Source organism: Monodelphis domestica, chromosome 1 (genome assembly GCF_027887165.1).
Source record: "Monodelphis domestica isolate mMonDom1 chromosome 1, mMonDom1.pri, whole genome shotgun sequence".
NCBI classification, from domain to species: domain Eukaryota; kingdom Metazoa; phylum Chordata; class Mammalia; order Didelphimorphia; family Didelphidae; genus Monodelphis; species Monodelphis domestica.
The window spans coordinates 89,881,756-89,899,360 of record NC_077227.1 but is presented as its reverse complement, the minus strand read 5'-3'; the positions used below and the strand labels follow the sequence as shown (position 1 = coordinate 89,899,360).

Below are 17,605 nucleotides of genomic sequence, written 5' to 3'. Positions count from 1 at the left end.
CCATCTTTTTTTCTTAGCTTTCTATAATCTGACACTTACTAGCTGTGTGACCCTGGGCCAGCCACTTAACCCTGTTTGCCACCATTTCCCCATCTGTAAAATGATCTGGAGAAGGAAATGGCAAACCACTCTAGTAGCTTCTCTAAGAAAACCTCAAAATGGGAGTAGGAAGGCTCAGACACAATTGAAAATGAATGATTAACATCAGTATTCATTTTGCCTGTATCTCAGTAGGCTTTAAAATATAAAGTCAGCTAATTTGAAGATGCACTTTGAAGAACAAAAAATATATATCTCTTTTATTTTGAATGCTATTAATTAACCTTGTTTTTTGGGGTATAGTTTATTTTTGGGGGGAGTAAGGGGGACAGATGTAATTTTTAAAAAGTGACTTTTAAAAGTAAACTCCACTAGTCAAATTTGTAAAAGAGACCTGCTTTATTCATAGTCTGGAAATAGGTGTTTTGTGAACAAGAAGGTAAACTAAATAGAGATTTACTTGGGTTCTTGAGAGATGTCAGATGTCGGAGATAGTTCTTCCCCCAAAGTGAGGAAGATGGGATACTGTGGGCCCTGGCAGCAAAGCTTTTGACAATGACTCTTTGAGGAAACAATTCCTAACAAATGTTGCTCTGTTGCTGGAAGAAACTACTGATGTGCAGCTGGGATGACTCAGCACTGATCCCAGATGTCCTGAGGTTTTGTAGGTATACCAGAATTTACTCAATAGCTGCTCACAGCATACCAATGGATGCAGTGAAATGTGGGTGTTTGAAATAAATAGTAGTAGCAGAAGATCTCACCATTTCCTCCCTCATTCCAATAAAAGTCATTGTGAAATTGAGAATCTACCTGGGAGGTAGGCAGGTGCCTCTATTAAGATGGAAATGCTGGGTCCTTGGGATGTTTTTCCAAATTTTATTGAATTTTTTCCTCTAACAAGCACTTATTTTCTCTCTCCTTCCCCTAGCCTCCCATCAAATCATTAAAAAGGAAAACTAACAAATATTCATAGAAAAAAATTAGTCCTTAGTATTTTAAGATGGGGACAAACTATGAACTGCCCCTTCCCTTGCTGGAGTTTCTGGTCAGTTTTCAACTTATAGATGGTATATATTATAAATTTCTGTGGACTGAATTATAACCTGAAAGCTGTAGTAATCTAGAAGGGTGAGACAGGACACCTTCAATAGTGTCTGGTGTGTTAATTTTCCCAGGGGCAGATCAGGAGGGCTCTAATGGGCTCTTTTAGAGAAAGCTTAGAAAAAAAGATGAAGATGTTTGGAATGGGGTGTTTATAGATATAATAACTAGCAGGTGTTATTTCAGAAGTCTAGGGAATAGACTGAGTAAAGGATCTTGGAGTCCAAGTTAGATAAAGAAGAACTCTAGAATGTATCAATCTGTTCTAGAAGAACCAGTATCAAAGTTGTAATAGAAGGATCTGAGAGAGATATAGTGAGTTGAGAAAAATATTTAAGAACTTATCACTATTAGGGTAATGTAAAGGAACATACATAGAGAGCAAGAAGTGAGCTGAATATGAGGAGATATGAGAAAACCTCCAAAATCAAGGGATAGGAAAAAGAAATATACCATTGAATGAGAAAAAGGAGAGAAAGTTGGGGATAAATTATCTCCTATGTGATTTTTACATGCCTACAATATGGTAGAAGGTGGGAAGATGGGGAAGTGGGCAGTATTTGAACCTTATTATCATCAGAACTGGTGCAAAGTAGGAATAACATCCACAATCAGCTATAGAAACCTATCTTATCTTATGGGGAAATGAGATGGGGAGGAGGAATGAGAAAAGTTGGGGATGGACAAAATAGAGGGAGAACTTGGAGAGGCAGTAGTCAGAAATAAAAAATTTGTGAATGGGGAAAGATTGAAAGAAGAGGATGAGGACAAATGGGAAAAATAAGATGGAGGGAAACACACAATTAGAAATCCTAACTGTTAATATGAACAGGATGAACTCATCTATAAAATGAAAGAAGTCAGCAGTGAGTGGATTAAAGTGAATTGAGAAAAGGCAATGCTATTTCTTTTTCTTTTAAATACATTTGTATTGATGTCTTTTATTTTTCACATCACCATAGTTTTCCCCATGTCTTTCCCCTTGCCCTCCCAGAGAATCATTCCATATAAGAAATAGCATTTTTAAAGACAAAAACAAAAGAAAAAAGAAGAAAAAATAAATCAATAAATTGAAAAAATTTGAAAATGTGTCATACATACCACCTGTGAATCTCCCTTTTGTAAAGTGGTTTGGGAACAAGATGATACTATTTGAATGAGAAATTCTTTGGGTTACACTAGAGTGCCAAAGTGAAAATGATGTGATACTTGCAAAAACAAGATTGGGGAGGTTAAAGGAAAGCAATAGAATAAGAATGCTAGTTAGGTGGTGAATTGGATAGAGTGCTATGCCTGGAGTCAGGAATTCTACCCTTAGATACTTAATAATTATGTGACCCTTATTGTGTGATTCCTTATTTGTAAAATATAGAGAAGGAAATGACAAACCATACCAGCATTGTTGACAAGAAAACTCCATTTAGGATCAGACATGACTGAACTACAAAATCAAGATGCTGGATGGTAGAAAAAAATGGCAGATCTAGGATTGGAATTTGTTCTTTTGGGACAAGTAATTTAACTTGTTTCCAACTTAAAATCTATTATCTTAGTGGTTTCCACTTAAATTAGCTAAAAAAAAAAACACTTATTAAGTGCCAAGGTACTGCTCTTGAATTGAATTGAAGACAAAAAAGGAGACAATCCTTATACAATAACAGTTTATATTCTACTGGCCAATAGATTGAGATTTATTTGAATGACTTGATGGGATGTATAACAAATAAAAAGTACTAGGAGTATGAGTGAATAGGTATATGGTCATGTTTATTATAGAAGGGATTTTATCTTATAATATTCTAAACTTTTTTATTTTATAGATGAGGAAATTGAAGCTCAAGAAGTTAATTAGTGGGAATGGTAGTGCCTACATATATGTATATAATAATAATAGCTAATATTTATATAATGATTTAATGTTTGAAAAGCAATTTACAAATATTAGCTTGTTTTATCCTCAGAACAACACTGGGACATAGGTACTATTATTACTGTAAAGGCTCTTCAGGCATAGCTGTTAACTCTGTGTTGCAGGCTACCCTTTTCCAAGAGGGAAATTCCAGTATTACTCTCATTTTATAGATGAAAGTTAGAAAGGCAGATATTAAGTGACTTATCCAGGTAACACATCTTGTAAAGGTCCAAAATTGGATTTGAATTCAATTGAGTCCTCCTGACCTCTAGATCTGGCAGTCTGACTTACCTGCATGGTATATGTGTACACAAACAATTGGATATTTTCTGACTTGAGTTAATAATTTGCTTATTTTCTGGAAAGCATATATCACCTCCTTGGAACTATATCAGAAGCATCATGAGCTTTAACCAGCCTTCTTATTTCTAGATCATTTTCTTCCCCATCTTAATTGGTCAAAGGGAGTGAATGAGGTAGGGGCTAGAGAAGGTATTTTGTTTTGCTTAAGCGAGACTACAGAAGTTTGAAAGTTATAGGCTAAGCACTAAGGAGGTAGAAGTAGATGGTCATAATTGTAGGTCACAGTTGCTTGTGGGAACCCCAGGCATCACATTCTTGTGGAGAAATGATAGAGAAGAAAGAAGCCAAGAATAGCAGTCAAATTTAATAGATGCTATGACCTTATCAGTGTAGGATTCATTCCTCGAGAGCTGGAAAAGAACCTATTTCTGTTGAGAAGAATTTTCAGGGTATTATGTTTAAGAAGTACAAAAGATTTTTTTCCTCCTTGGGAATTTCAAAGACCTCAGCTGGTATTTTTGGCTGCTTATATATAATCCATGTCTTCAGGCAGCCAAAGCACAGAATTGTTATGCATCTCTTTCCATTTCTGTTCCCAGGGCAGGAAGATCCCAATAGCTTGCGCCATAAATACAATTTTATCGCAGATGTCGTGGAGAAGATTGCTCCAGCCGTGGTTCACATCGAATTGTTTCGCAAGTATTGAAAGCATTGCATTTTTGTTTTTTTTTTCCCACAGGGTCTTCCATTAAATACACTCTTCAATTAAGAGAATGTTATTGTTGGGCTACTTTTGAGATGATCAAAATACTTAAACTGTCATTAAATATACATTATATATACAGAGACATTTTTAGACGTATAACCATATCCATAAAAGAAGATAGAGAAGAGTTTTTCAATTAGGAAGCTTTCCTTTAAAGACCCACTGTCCTAGTCCCCCCCTCCCCAAAAACATTTCTAGTAGTTCTTGCCCTGGAAAGGTAACCCAAGATTTTAGAATATGCAATTTTATTTTGATACATTAAAATATTGGAATAAAGTTAGGTTGTTATATTTCCCAATATTTTAAGTCACAGATAGAGGAAATGTATTAAAGGGCCAAAGAGTTCATGTGTTGGTTAGTCTACTGTAAAGGCTCTGCAGGCATAGCTGTTAACTCTGTGTTGCAGGCTACCCTTTTCCAAGAGGGAAATTCCAGTAGCCAGTGGGTCTGGATTCATTGTGTCTGAAGATGGCCTGATTGTTACCAATGCCCATGTAGTGACTAATAAGCATCGGGTCAAAGTAGAGTTGAAGAATGGGGCTACTTACGAAGCCAAAATCAAGGATGTTGATGAAAAGGCGGATATTGCGTTAATTAAAATTGACTACCAGGTGAGCCTCCTAAACTGTAATTACTCTGTATCTGATTCATAATATCTTTCTTTTGAGGTTTAAGTTGGGGAAGAAATTTGTGGGAGGGGGATTCCTGCTGTTTTACTGGTCACATTGCTCACAGCATCTGTGTTTATACTGTATAAATTCATTTAATGAGCTTCAATGCTCAAGAAATGTACATTACTTTGGTGGGTTGAATGATCCTTGAGCAGCAGACCTAGTCCATTTCTCAATCCATCTTTGAAGCATTTATAACTTGATAAAACATATGGTTGCTTAAACTTCACTATTATCTCTCTTTTCAATTCAGGGTCGTCTCCATATCACAGTGGGTTATTGGTATGATTCAGCTGGAATTTCTGAAGCCACTTATGCTCTGATAGTTTACATTCATTGTCAAAGGAGATAAATAGCCTTGCAGTTGTGCTACATGAATACCAACTATCATTGCCATTATTTTTGTTGTAGTATAAATTGCCTTATAATAATCTTATTAACTATTGATTAATTTAGTAAACTTTTTTTCCCCTATGAAAGACAGAAATGAGAGACAGTCAGTCTCTTTCTGAAGGATCACAAATTCTGAATTGGTGGAGTTTATCTTACAGAAGTAGCAGAACGAACATTGACTTTGGGAATCAAAAGACTTAGATTCCTTAGTGCTCTCTCTGCCTTTGTCTCTGACTGAACTTAGCTTCTCTAGGACTCAGTTTATTCATCAGTAGAATGAGGAGTTCAGACTGGCTCATCTTCAAGCTCTGTTAGATTGTGATTCTGTGGTTTAATATACTAGTGGCACATTTATGTCTCCAGAAAGAATGCATACTGTTAAGGTTATTTGAGAACTCACAATATCTGGTGATCTGGCTTCTGTCTGAAATGAGAAATTAGGCACTTAATAATAATAGCTCGCATTTGTATAGTGTCTACTACACTGTATTCAATACTTAACAAATATTATCATCTCATCATCCCACAATCTTGAAAGATATGTGCTGCTATTCTCCCCATTTTACAGCTGAGGAAACTGAGATAGAGGTTAAATGACTTGTCCAAAGTCACATAGGTAGTAAGTGTCTGAGACAGGATTTGAACTTATCTTCCTGATTTCAGGTCTAGTAATCTATTCACTGTACCATCTAGCTATTCAGAGTAAGGCAGATTGAAACTAAAGAAAAGGTCAAGATCATTACTAGGGGAAATCACAGTGATAGGTCTGGAAGGAATCTTAAAAGTCAGTCCTCTTACATGTGTTCAAAATTACCCTGGATGTATCAGTAGTAGAGTCTAAAACATTTTGGAGTTTGCAGACTTTTTTAAAATTCCTACTGTAAAAAAATGAAATCATGGGCTACATTTATTCAAAAGTTAAAATCCAACTTGAATTGTATATCCCAGGTTTTTCTATTGTATTTATTTTAAAGGTCTGTATAGACATGAGCTACTTTTATTTGCAAATATAGCTATTTTAGTATATTTAGTGTATTTTAGTATAAAATATATTTTATTATATTTAGTATATAGCAAATATAGCTATATTTAGTATATTGTTCAAGAGAGAGCATCATACCTTATTCCCATTAAAAAAAAAAAAAAACTGTCTAAAGAAGACTCACTCTATCACTTTCTTACCACTAGAGTGGGATAGTGATCTAGTATAGAACCATAGATGCCTCTCAATAAAATTACCCTATCTTTGAAGTTGCTGATAATTAGTAGGAAGATTATGGATACATATGACCTATACTTTGCACATGTTGTATTTCCCCTGGTGGATTATCAGATCCTTGAAAAACCAGGATTTTTAAAACTTGTCCTTGTGTTCCCCAGAGCCTGGCACATAATAAGAATCTATACATATTTGTTGATTGAATGAGTGTCAATAATTTGTAGTAACAATAATAAGTAACAATATTTGTCTTGAAGGCTTGCAAAACATTTTTCATATGTTATTTCATTCAGTCCTCACAACAACCATAGGAAGTAGATGATATTATCAGCCCTGTTTTAGAAATGAGGAAGCTGGTACCAAGGAAGATCAATAGACGTATTTATCTTGGGTGTCATAGCAATATCTGAGATTGGATTGAACTCAAAGTTTTCTGACTAAGGGAAATACTTTATCTACCAGTTGTCACTGATTAGCTTTAGTTAGCATTAACTTATTTTCTGCTTCTTCACATTATGAGGAAATAAAACACTGGCCTTTGCTCATTTGGTGTTGGGTCATTGAAAATGGTTTTTAGAGGGAGCAGGCATTTAACAACTTAGTTTAGGTATTGCAGTGAATTGTATCTCTGTTATACTATCCTTTTTTAAAAAATATTTTATTTGATCATTTCCAAGCATTATTCATTAAAGACATAGATCATTTTCTTTTCCTCCCCCCCACCCCCCCGCCATAGCTGACGTGTAAATCCACTGGGCATTACATGTTTTCTTGATTTGAACCCATTGCTTTGTTGATAATATTTGCATTAGAGTGTTCATTTAGAGTCTCTCCTCTGTCATGTCCCCTCAACCGCTGTAGTCAGGCAGTTGCTTTTCCTCAGTGTTTCTACTCCCACAGTTTATACTCTGCTTATGAATGGTGTTTTTTTTTTCTCCTAGATCCCTGCAGATTGTTCAGGGACATTACACCGCCACTAATGGAGAAGTCCATTACGTTCGATTATACCACAGTGTATCAGTCTCTGTGTACAATGTTCTCCTGGTTCTGCTCCTCTCGCTCTGCATCACTTCCTGGAGATTGTTCCAGTCTCCATGGAACTCCTCCACTTTATTATTCCTTTTAGCACAATAGTATTCCATCACCAACATATACCACAGTTTGCTCAGCCATTCCCCAATTGATGGGCATCCCCTCATTTTCCAGTTTTTGGCCACCACAAAGAGCGCAGCTATGAATATTCTTGTACAAGTCTTTTTGTCCATTATCTCTTTGGGTATACTAACCTTTTAAGTATCTTATTGGTTTCTTTCCATTTAAATCAGAATTAGATTGAGTCACTTTTTGGGGGGGGGGGAGTGTCCTGACCTATGATTTCATTAGTAGTGGTCTTCTCAACTTCATGCATGGCAAATCCACTGAGCCACCTAGTTGCCTCTCCAATATATAGTCTTTTTTTTTTTTAAACTGTCACACAAAACACACTTCCATATTGGTCATTGTTGTAAGAGGAAATGCATACATAACTAAAAGTCTAAAATAAAACCAAAGATAAACTGATGTAAAAGATGACTCCAATAGTTCTTTCTCTGGAGGTGGATAGCATTCCTGTCATAAGTCTGTCAGGATTGTCCCAGATCATTGCATACAATATATAGTCTTAAAGAATTGTCAGAGGCACTAAGAAATTAAATTATTTGCCTAAGGTCAGACAGCTAGTATTTGTCAAAGGTGAGACTTAATTCCAATATTTATGTCTCAAAGTGGAGTTCTCTAAGCATGGCACCATGATGCTTCTCAAATCACTCAAGAATCTAGATGGTACAGTCAGGAAGACCTGGGTTCAAATTTGACCCCAGGCATTTCTTAGTTGTATGACCCCAGTCAAGTCATTTATTCCCATTTTATCAGTTTCCACTTCTATAAAATGATATGAAGAAGGGAAATGGTAATCTACTCCAATACCTTCACCAAGAAAACCCCCCAAAAGATCATAAAGACTTCGACATGACTGAAACAATTTAACAAATTAATCCCAATTCAATGATATCTTTATTTTTGAAGCGATGATTCTGGAATATATAGGCAGATAGTAGATATTTGATTGGAATAGTTCTGAGCCCCCTAGTCATATCTGAATGGGAAAAGAGGGCTAGATGCAGAAAGGATGAAGCATAAATAGATTCAGAGACTGAGCATGAAAGTGTTTATGAGAAGGCCTGTGTCCCAAGGTAGTGATGACTGCCACTTTCAGTAACAGCATGCCAGAATCCCTCAAGTCATTTATAATACCAAACCACTTTTTTGTCATATAAACTATTCTTCCTGGCAAGAGGAACTGAATTCAGTTCGGTAAATTTTTAAGTGCCTATTATGTATAAGACAACATGAAGGACTGGGATTGCACAGAAGAAAACAAGAGTTGCTCTTAAGATGTTTACCATCTTAATAGACTTTGCTACTAACAGCAGTACAATGATCCAGGACAATTCTGAGGGACTTATGTGAAAGAACACTATCCACCTCCAGAGAAAGAAATGTGGGAGTAGAAATACAGATGAAAACATGTGACTTATCACATGTTTATTTGGGTATATGATTTGGAGTTTTGCTGTTTACTTTTTATTGTTTTTTTTTTTGTTACAGAAGCGTTTTATTGGGGTTTTGGTTTTTAAAGACTGCTCTCTTACAAAAATGAATAATATGGAAATAGGATTTGAGTGATAATATATGCGTAACCCAGTGAAATTTCTTGTCAACTTCAGGAGAGAGGAGGGAAGAGCGGAGGGAGACAGAATGAATCCTGTAACCTTGGAAAACTTATGGGTATATTTGTTACTGGAATAAAATAAAGAAAAAAAAAGACAAAATACAGAAAAAGACATTTACATTCTATTGAGAAGGATAAAACACATCCACAGATAAGCAAATGCAAAGTAATTCCAGGAGGGAGAAAACTCCATCTACTAGGGGAACATCAAGAAAGATTTCACATAAGCTCCGAAGCTGGATCTCAAAAGGAGCTAGGGATGCTAAGAAGAGATGATGAGGGAATGTATTCTAGTTTAAGGAGACAGCCTGGAGACAAGAGTTGGCAGGTTGAGTTCAGGGATCAGTTAGCAAATAGACCAGTTTGGCTGATGCCCAAGTGTGTGAAGGAGAAGAATAGGAAATAACTCTGAAGTGATAGGTGGAAGCTGGATTATGGAGGGCTTTCAGTGCCAGGCTGAGGAGTTTGCATTTTATCTCAGAGGAAGTAGGTAACTAGAGAGGATTTTTCAGTAGATGAGTGGTCAATCCAATGTCATTTGGAAGCTATGGATAAAGGGTAGATCCGAGAGGGGAGAGAGACTGGTTAGGAGGCTTTTGCAATGATAGGTAGCAGTAGGTAAAGAGGACCTGAGCTGGGGTGGCAGTTGTGTCAGTGCAAGTAATTTATCACAGTTACTGGAAAAGCAAATGAATATCCTTATTGATACCTGTTTTTAAATCTGTATTTCTGATGAGTGAATAATCCTGTTTAGGAAGACACTGTTTATTCCAAAGGACCAGAAAAAAATGATGCTGAGAATATGGTTTGCCTTACTTATCCAACCTCACCACATTCTGTAAATCTAACTTGTGTGGTTGGTGGCATATCGGTTTTTTAGCTTCCCTTCCCAAATGTGTGAAGCAATCAGAGTAAGCAGCATTCTTTCCTCTTCTCTCCTCTCCCTTTTTTTTAAACCCTTGCCTTTTCTTTTAGTATCAGTTCAGACAGAAGAATGGCAAGGGTTAAGTGTCTTGCCCAGAGTCACACAGTTAGGGAAATGTCTGAGGTTAGATTTGAACCCACATCCCCCCAATCCATACCTGGCACTCTATTCACTGTGCTACCTAGCTGCCCTTGTTTTTTCCAATTATTATGTTTATGGGTATATATGCATTGTACTTATTATAGGTTCTGTCCATTAAGAAATGCCATTTCTGTTTCTCTAGTGAATTTCCCATCATTCTAGACACGCTGAATAGAATCTTGACAACCACTTGCTGGGAGTATTCTTGAGGAAATTCCTAAATGGGAAAGAGTTAAGACTAGAATTAATCAATCAATGGTTATTTATGAATTATTTATTCTATATATCAATTGTTATGGGAAAGGGTTAAGACTATAATTAATCAAGCAATTGTTATTTATGAATTAGTTATTCTATATATTGTTATGGGTTAGGGTTAAGACTAGAATTAAGCAATTATGATTATTATATACATACTATGTGCCAGGCACTGAAAATTCAAAGATAAAAGTAATAAAATGGTTGCTGCCTTCAAGGAGTTTATACTCTAGTTAGGAGATAACTTGTACATCTATGGATATATATACCCAGCTGTCACAAGATAATGGTCTTAAAGACCCCTTCCAGGTCCAGTATTCTATTCATCTCAATTCTCTTTTTGCTGCCACCTACTATGTTTCAAAGGTGAAGCCTTTTTCTAGTTTTAAGCCTATGTGAAAACTCAATCCTGGTGTCTGCCCTGGCATGATCAGTCAGAGCCTGAAAGAGCTTAGCCAGAGGAGGCTTCATGTCATATTTCCAACCTGCCTCTTGCTAAATCCTAGAAGTCTAGTCATTCCAGCAGCATGCACACTATTGACATGTGCTTCTGGCTAAAAAAAAAATAGGGTGCCTAAAATAATGTAGCTTTTCAAAATGGCATAGGAAATGAAAGAGGATATTGAAGTGTAGGCACCCACACAAAGGACAGCTTTCCACTGACTAAACTGCTTTTCTGCTGATAGTAGTTGGAAGTAGGAGGCCAAAAAGACCTCATCCAGATTTTTCCTTTTGTTCTCCTGCTTTGGTGATGGAATTTTCTTGACAGGATTGAAATTATTTTATATTCTTTGTGGGAAGTGAGGTTCCACCTTGATAAACAGGGACTGAGACTGGATCCACGACTTCACTGGCAGAGAGAACTCCCAGGTTAGGAAACTTCCACAACCAGTTTAAGTCGACCCCTTCTTTCTGAGTTATAATGCTTGAGAGTGGCTTAGAGCAAGGTCACAGAATAATACATGTCAGATGCAGCATTAATCTCCAGTGCTTCTGGCTTCCACATCAGCTTTCTCTCCATTTTGCCACATTGCTTCATTAATAAACATGTTCCCAAACATACAGTAATGGGGGGGGGGTATGCCAAATGGAAGATGGTGAACTAAATATGACTTTGCAGGATATTATCCTATCCTACAAGCAACAAAAACAGATGAATTGGTCAGGTGAGGTCAAAAATGATTACAAAGCAGTGATTACAAATAAATGATTACAGCAAAGGAAAGTTTAGGGGAAATGAGATTCATTTCCAAATTGTGCTCTGTGAGGAGAAAACTAAAGGCAAGAGACCCTTAATATCAGTCAACCAACAAACATTTATTAAGTATCTACTATGTGCCAGACATTGTACTAAGTGTTGGGATACAGAGAAAGGCCAAAACAGCCCCTACTCTCAAAGAGTTCCCAGTCTAATGGAGGAGAAATAAAGATCATTTAAATCTTTTTTTTTAAACCCTGACTTTCTATCTTAGTATTAATTCTAATACAGAAGAATGGCAAGATCTAGACAATTGGGGCTAAGATAGAAGAAGGGCAAGATCTAGACTTGGGGCTAAGATAGAAGAAGGGGAAGATCTAGACAATTGGGGCTAAGATAGAAGAATGACAAGATCTAGACTTGGGGCTAAGATAGAAGAAGGACAAGATCTAGACAATTGGGGCTAAGATAGTAGAATGACAAGATCTAGGCTTGGGGCTAAGATAGAAGAAGGACAAGATCTAGACTTGGGGCTAAGATAGAAGAAGGGCAAGATCTAGACAATTGGGGCTAAGATAGAAGAAGGGCAAGATCTAGACTTGAGGCTAAGATAGCAGAAGGGGAAGATCTAGACAATTGGGGCTAAGATAGAAGAAGGGCAAGATCTAGACTTGAGGCTAAGATAGAAGAAGGGCAAGAACTAGACGTGGGGCTAAGATGGAAGGGCAAGATTTAGACAATTGGGGCTAAGATAGAAGAAAGGCAAGATCTAGGCAATTGGGGCTAAGATAGAAGAAGGGCAAGATCTAGACAATTGGGGCTAAGATAGTAGAAGGGCAAGATCTAGGCAATTGGGGCTAAGATAGAAGAAGGGCAAGATCTAAACAATTGGGGTTAAGTGACTTGCCCAAAGTCACATAGCTAGGAAGTATCTGAGGTCATATTTGAACCCAGGTCCTCCCAACTCCAGACCTGATGCTATGCACTGTGATACCCTTGTTTGAATCTTAACGAGACAAAAGTGGAAACCATCACATTAAAAAAAATTAAAGCGCTACCCCCAGCTCGTCTCCTCCCATTTCATTTATGGGCACTGCTCTTCGAAATAAGTGATCTTTGAATTAGAGAAGGTTTGTCTTTATCACTCTGTGGGTGTGCTTTTCCATGGTGTTCTGCATAATTTTCCTAAGCCCAAGTGTACCAGAAGAAGCTTATCTTTCAAAGCTGTTTACACTCGAGGCTCATGTTGTGCCGCTGTGCTGTCTGGACTTGTGGAAACAGGATGTATTTAAGCTCCTTCTCCTAGCCTTTAGTCACACAACAGTCACCTTCCTCTCTTAGAATAGGAAGTGTCACTCACTATGTGGAGCCAAGTCCTGCCCCAGGATACAAAACACATGTTCGTCTCATGCATCAGCAGACATGGACCCAGGGGCAAGATTTTGCCTAACTTTGAGAACTTGAGCTACAGGAAACAAGAGACAACATTTCTGGTGTGCATGTCAACATTTTAATGGGCAACAGCTTTGAGAGCAAACAAGTTCATCTTCAAATGCGCCTTGCTTCCAAATGTGTCTAACATGAACCACTTGTGGAATTGGTAGTTTGTTAACATTCATTCAGAGCTTTCTTCCTTTTTTCCCCCCATGTGGTAAGCCATTCAGACAAGATTTAAAAAGTGTACCAAGTGAATGGAGAGGCATGGTTCCTTCAGGAAGGCAGTTCTGACATGCGAGGGAAGTTCTGAAGTTCTGAAGAATAAAGGAGGGAAAATTTAATGCAGGGGTTCCCAACTTTTTTGGATCTTTGTTTCTCTGGGCTTTTAGTAAGCCTTCCTGTGTCCCCTGTTCAATATCTAAAGAAATAAATTGTAGTTTTTATGTGTTCACAGGAGAAACCTTTTTGTATCCCTATTCAATATGAAAGGAAATCAGTTCTAGGGTTTACTATGCATATGAATGTAAGAAATATGATAATGATTAATTTCAGTAGAATAATATATTTATTGATCAAGTATTCCCCATACCTCCTTGACAAACTTCTTATAACCAATAGGAGAGAGGAGAATGAATAATGTATTTCTTCAATTGGGAACTTCTGAGTTAGAGGAGTTAGGAACGACTGTTTTATTCTGACTCAAGTGACTTACTAGTGGCTCAATTTTATGAGGAAATGCTGCTAGGAAGGGAGCAGGTGTACTATAAACACATTCTCCTCCTTTGCCCTTGGAAGGTATACCTCCTCCAGGTTTCCATTGGACCTTCTAGAATCATCATTTTAGAGGAGAAGCATTCTTCATACCTTAGAGCTGATCTGCCTTAAACTTGATATCATCTAATCTAACCTCCTTGATTTTCAGAAGGGGAAACTGAGGTCCAGGGAAATGAGACTCCTTCAAGGACACATACTGAGAGAATGGTAGATACTGGATTAGAACCAGGAATTTTTGACTTTCTCATTCAAGTGTTCTTTCCATTACATGGTGGTCATGGCCAATGATCGTGAATGTGGCTTTGCCCAGAAGTGCAGCAAGATTCCTGGTGTTTGGTGGCCCTGTTGGTCCCACAGGATTGTATAGTTTTCTGTGGATATTCTGTCCAGGTGACATCTCCAATGAGATTAGTGTTTGGAAAACAGCTGGAGTGAGGCTTGGTATTTTTTTCTTGGGAACACATAAATTATTTCCTCTCCATCTCCAATGCCACCCAACACCCTGTTTGAAGTGGCTACTGAGAGGTAACCTCTGAGGTAGAGTGTGGTATTTTTCCGCAGGGCTGTTCCATTGCTGAGTGTGCTGGCAGTAACAAGGTGGGTCGCTTCAGCCAGGCACTGAATGTTGTGGGAGAAAAAGGGAAGTAAGTAAAGAAGGAAGGAGGAGAAAAGAAAATCAAGGGAGAAGAGGACAAATGGAGGAACCTCTGCTATTTGACTTTGTTGAGAGAAATTATGTTTGTGTAATGGGCTGAAGACAGTTTATGACTAGTGCTCACCAATGAGAGTGCTTTTTTCCTGTTAGGATTAATATCATATATTTACATGGAGAGAGGACCACCTGATAGTCGAAAAGACTGAATTAAACAGAATTTTCAGGATGCCGCTTGTAATTATAATGCAGTAAATAGAACCTTAGTTTTTCTGTATAAATCTAATGGAGGCATGTGGGACACAATAGTGACTGTACCCTCAAATTGAGAAGTCCAGACAGCAGAAGGGACCAGTTAAGGTCAGGGCCTCCCATACTGAAATTTCAGATAGCATTCCTTTAACCTTTGTAATCACAGGGGAAATATCTCTAGCCCATTTGCTGAGTTTAACCAAAGGGAGAATCCTAAGGAAATTTGTTTTTTTCTGTAGAGCTCTTATGGACCTTATATCATCCTCCGTTGCTCCTCTCCGCAAAGCACTAAATCTCTTGGTGCAGTCATCGGTTGTGAAACATGTAGGCTTTCCACTGCTTCATGATTTCAGTGGTTTGGATGCCCCCCCCTTCTGGAGTGCAGCCCACAACCTTTCCAGGCCTCCCATCTTGTGTGATTCAAGTTCATATGACTCTATAAATGCTCTTGAGGGTGTTGGGGAATATGGACCAGTATAATGCTAAAGTTCTTTACTCATTATTCCTTACTTGAGACACATGACTGTCATATCTTTTCTTTTAAATTTAATTTTATGGCTGTCTTTTGTTTTTATAGCACCTACATTTCCCAAGTATCCTTCTCATCCCCCTTCTAGAGAGCTATCTTTTATAACAAAGAAGACAAATGAGAGAAAAAAGTTCTAAATAACCAAAAATAACTAAAAATTAAAAAAAAAAACTAACCAAATTATTAAAAAGTGCTTGATAGTATGCCCATAAGCTTCTACTTCTGCAAATAAATGTGGGATGGTACCTTCTCATATTTCTTCTTTGGGGCCATACTTGATCATTTGCTCCATCTTTTCTGATCATGTTCTTTCATGATGATAGTTGCCTTTTATATCACTTCTTGAGGGAAATTTATTAATAGAAATAGCCTGGGGTCTTTCCATTGCCCTTTGGATCACTTATATACAGTAATTAGAGCGCGAGACCTGGAATTAGGAAGACCTAAACTCAAATCCAGCTTCCCACTCTTATTAGCTGTGTGACCATTGGCAAATCACACATAACCTTTTTAAAGTCTGTTTGCTCATCTGTAAAGTGGAGATAATAATAACTAGCCTCCATGGTTAATATGAGCATAAAGTATTTATAAAATAACTTGTAGATGTTAGAGCCCTATATAAATTCCAGTATTGTTGTTATTGTTCTGATATACATTGAGCATTTAAATAGGTCATGTTGAATTGTTGTCTTGATGACTCAGGGGATTTCTTTTGACATGAACATCATTCATTTATTTATTCAGTATTTGTTGTACACATATGCTAAGCATTAAGAGGGATACAAAGCTGAATAAAACTGAATTCTCCTTCCTATAAATATCTCAATGAACATTTGGAAGGTGGGGGGGGGTGTAGAGGAGACATTACTGGGTAGTCATACTCTGGAAAAAGAATTAGATTTGTTTTACTTGGCCAAGGAGGGCAACAGGTAGGTAAATATTGGCTCACTACAAGAAGAAAAACAAACAACTTTCTAACAATTAGAGTTGGCTGTAAATGGAAAGTGTTGCCTCAGGGACTAGTCAGCCCTCCATCTCTGGAAGTCTTCAAGAGGAGGCTGACTGACTTTGTCAGCCTAGCCGGAATTAGCTGATCTGATGTCCCTTCCAGCTCTACAAATCAGTGATGCATAATCCATGAAGAGAAGGGCCATGCTGTTGCCCAAAGAGCCATTTGATCTTAAATCAAACTTTCTACTCTTGTTGTGGGCTCATTCTTGCTCGACCTGGGAGGTGGGTAGCAATGAAGACACTTGCTCAGCAAATCAGAGCTGTTTGTGGACATGGAAGGCTGCCTGGAAGAAACAGAATGGGGAAGATGAAAGGGAATAAAACATGGGTGTGATGGCTCTTGGTTAAAGTGTGACTCATAGCACAGTCAGAGTTCCCCTTAATGAATTTGATTTTCAAAAGGAGCTGACTAAAGGGGGGGCGGTTTGTACATCCAAAATTGTTTCTTAGCAGAGTTCTAAAATCAATCCACATAATGTTAAACATTTATATTCAGAGTTGCTTCACAGCTTCTCCAGAGCTGGGCAGGCATTCTTAGGAATAAGAAAAATTTTAGCAGGATGGCTTTAGCTATTTTTTTTTTAGGTCTGTTTTTCTTAGCCTTTTGGCAACTCTTTTTTCATTCCTTTCTATCATTTTATTTTCATTTTTAATCTCCCATGTGTTTTGCGTGTTGTCTCTGCTTTTCTTTGGAAACAATTCCTACTCAGTCATACTGTTGATTGTTCAACTCATCTAAGGTCTGAATCTCTTGTAGTTGTGGGCTTCAGAAGAGTGTGTGGATTAATTGAATACATAAAACTGAAAAGTTTTTGTACAACTAAAACAAAACAAAAGACTTCATGAATGGAGTTATGTTTCTACTTTAGAGTGGTTTTCTTAGCATTTTGGGGGGGGGAAGATTTTGTTATCGTTCAGTTGTTTCAGTTGTGTCTGACCTTTTGTGGTCCCGTTAAGGGTTTTCTTGGCAAAGATACTGGGGTGGTTTGTCATTTTCCTCTCTAGCTCATTTTACAGATGAGGAAACTGAGGCTAACAGGATTATACAGTTAATACCTGTCTGAGACCATATTTGAATTCAGGAAAATGAGTCAAAGACTCAGACCCAGTGTGCTAGCCACGCTGCCACCTTCCTGACCATTAGATAATGTAAATCCAGACAGACAGCAGAGGTGAAGACAGCTTTCATCACATTGAATAAATCATTTGTTTAGAAGGTGTAGATTAATAAGGCCTTGTTAGGAAAGATTC

At 37.5% G+C, this 17,605-nt stretch overlaps 1 protein-coding gene across 1 annotated transcript in view; it reads left to right on the top strand.

The window, feature by feature from the left end:
- HTRA1 (HtrA serine peptidase 1) overlaps positions 1 to 17,605 on the top strand; it is an 85,401-nt gene that overhangs the window by 30,019 nt on the left and 37,777 nt on the right. The window contains exons 2-3 of the mRNA XM_007478862.3: positions 3,958 to 4,057; positions 4,531 to 4,735. Coding sequence (XP_007478924.2) covers positions 3,958 to 4,057; positions 4,531 to 4,735 — 305 coding nt within the window. The remainder of the gene's footprint in view (positions 1 to 3,957; positions 4,058 to 4,530; positions 4,736 to 17,605) is intronic.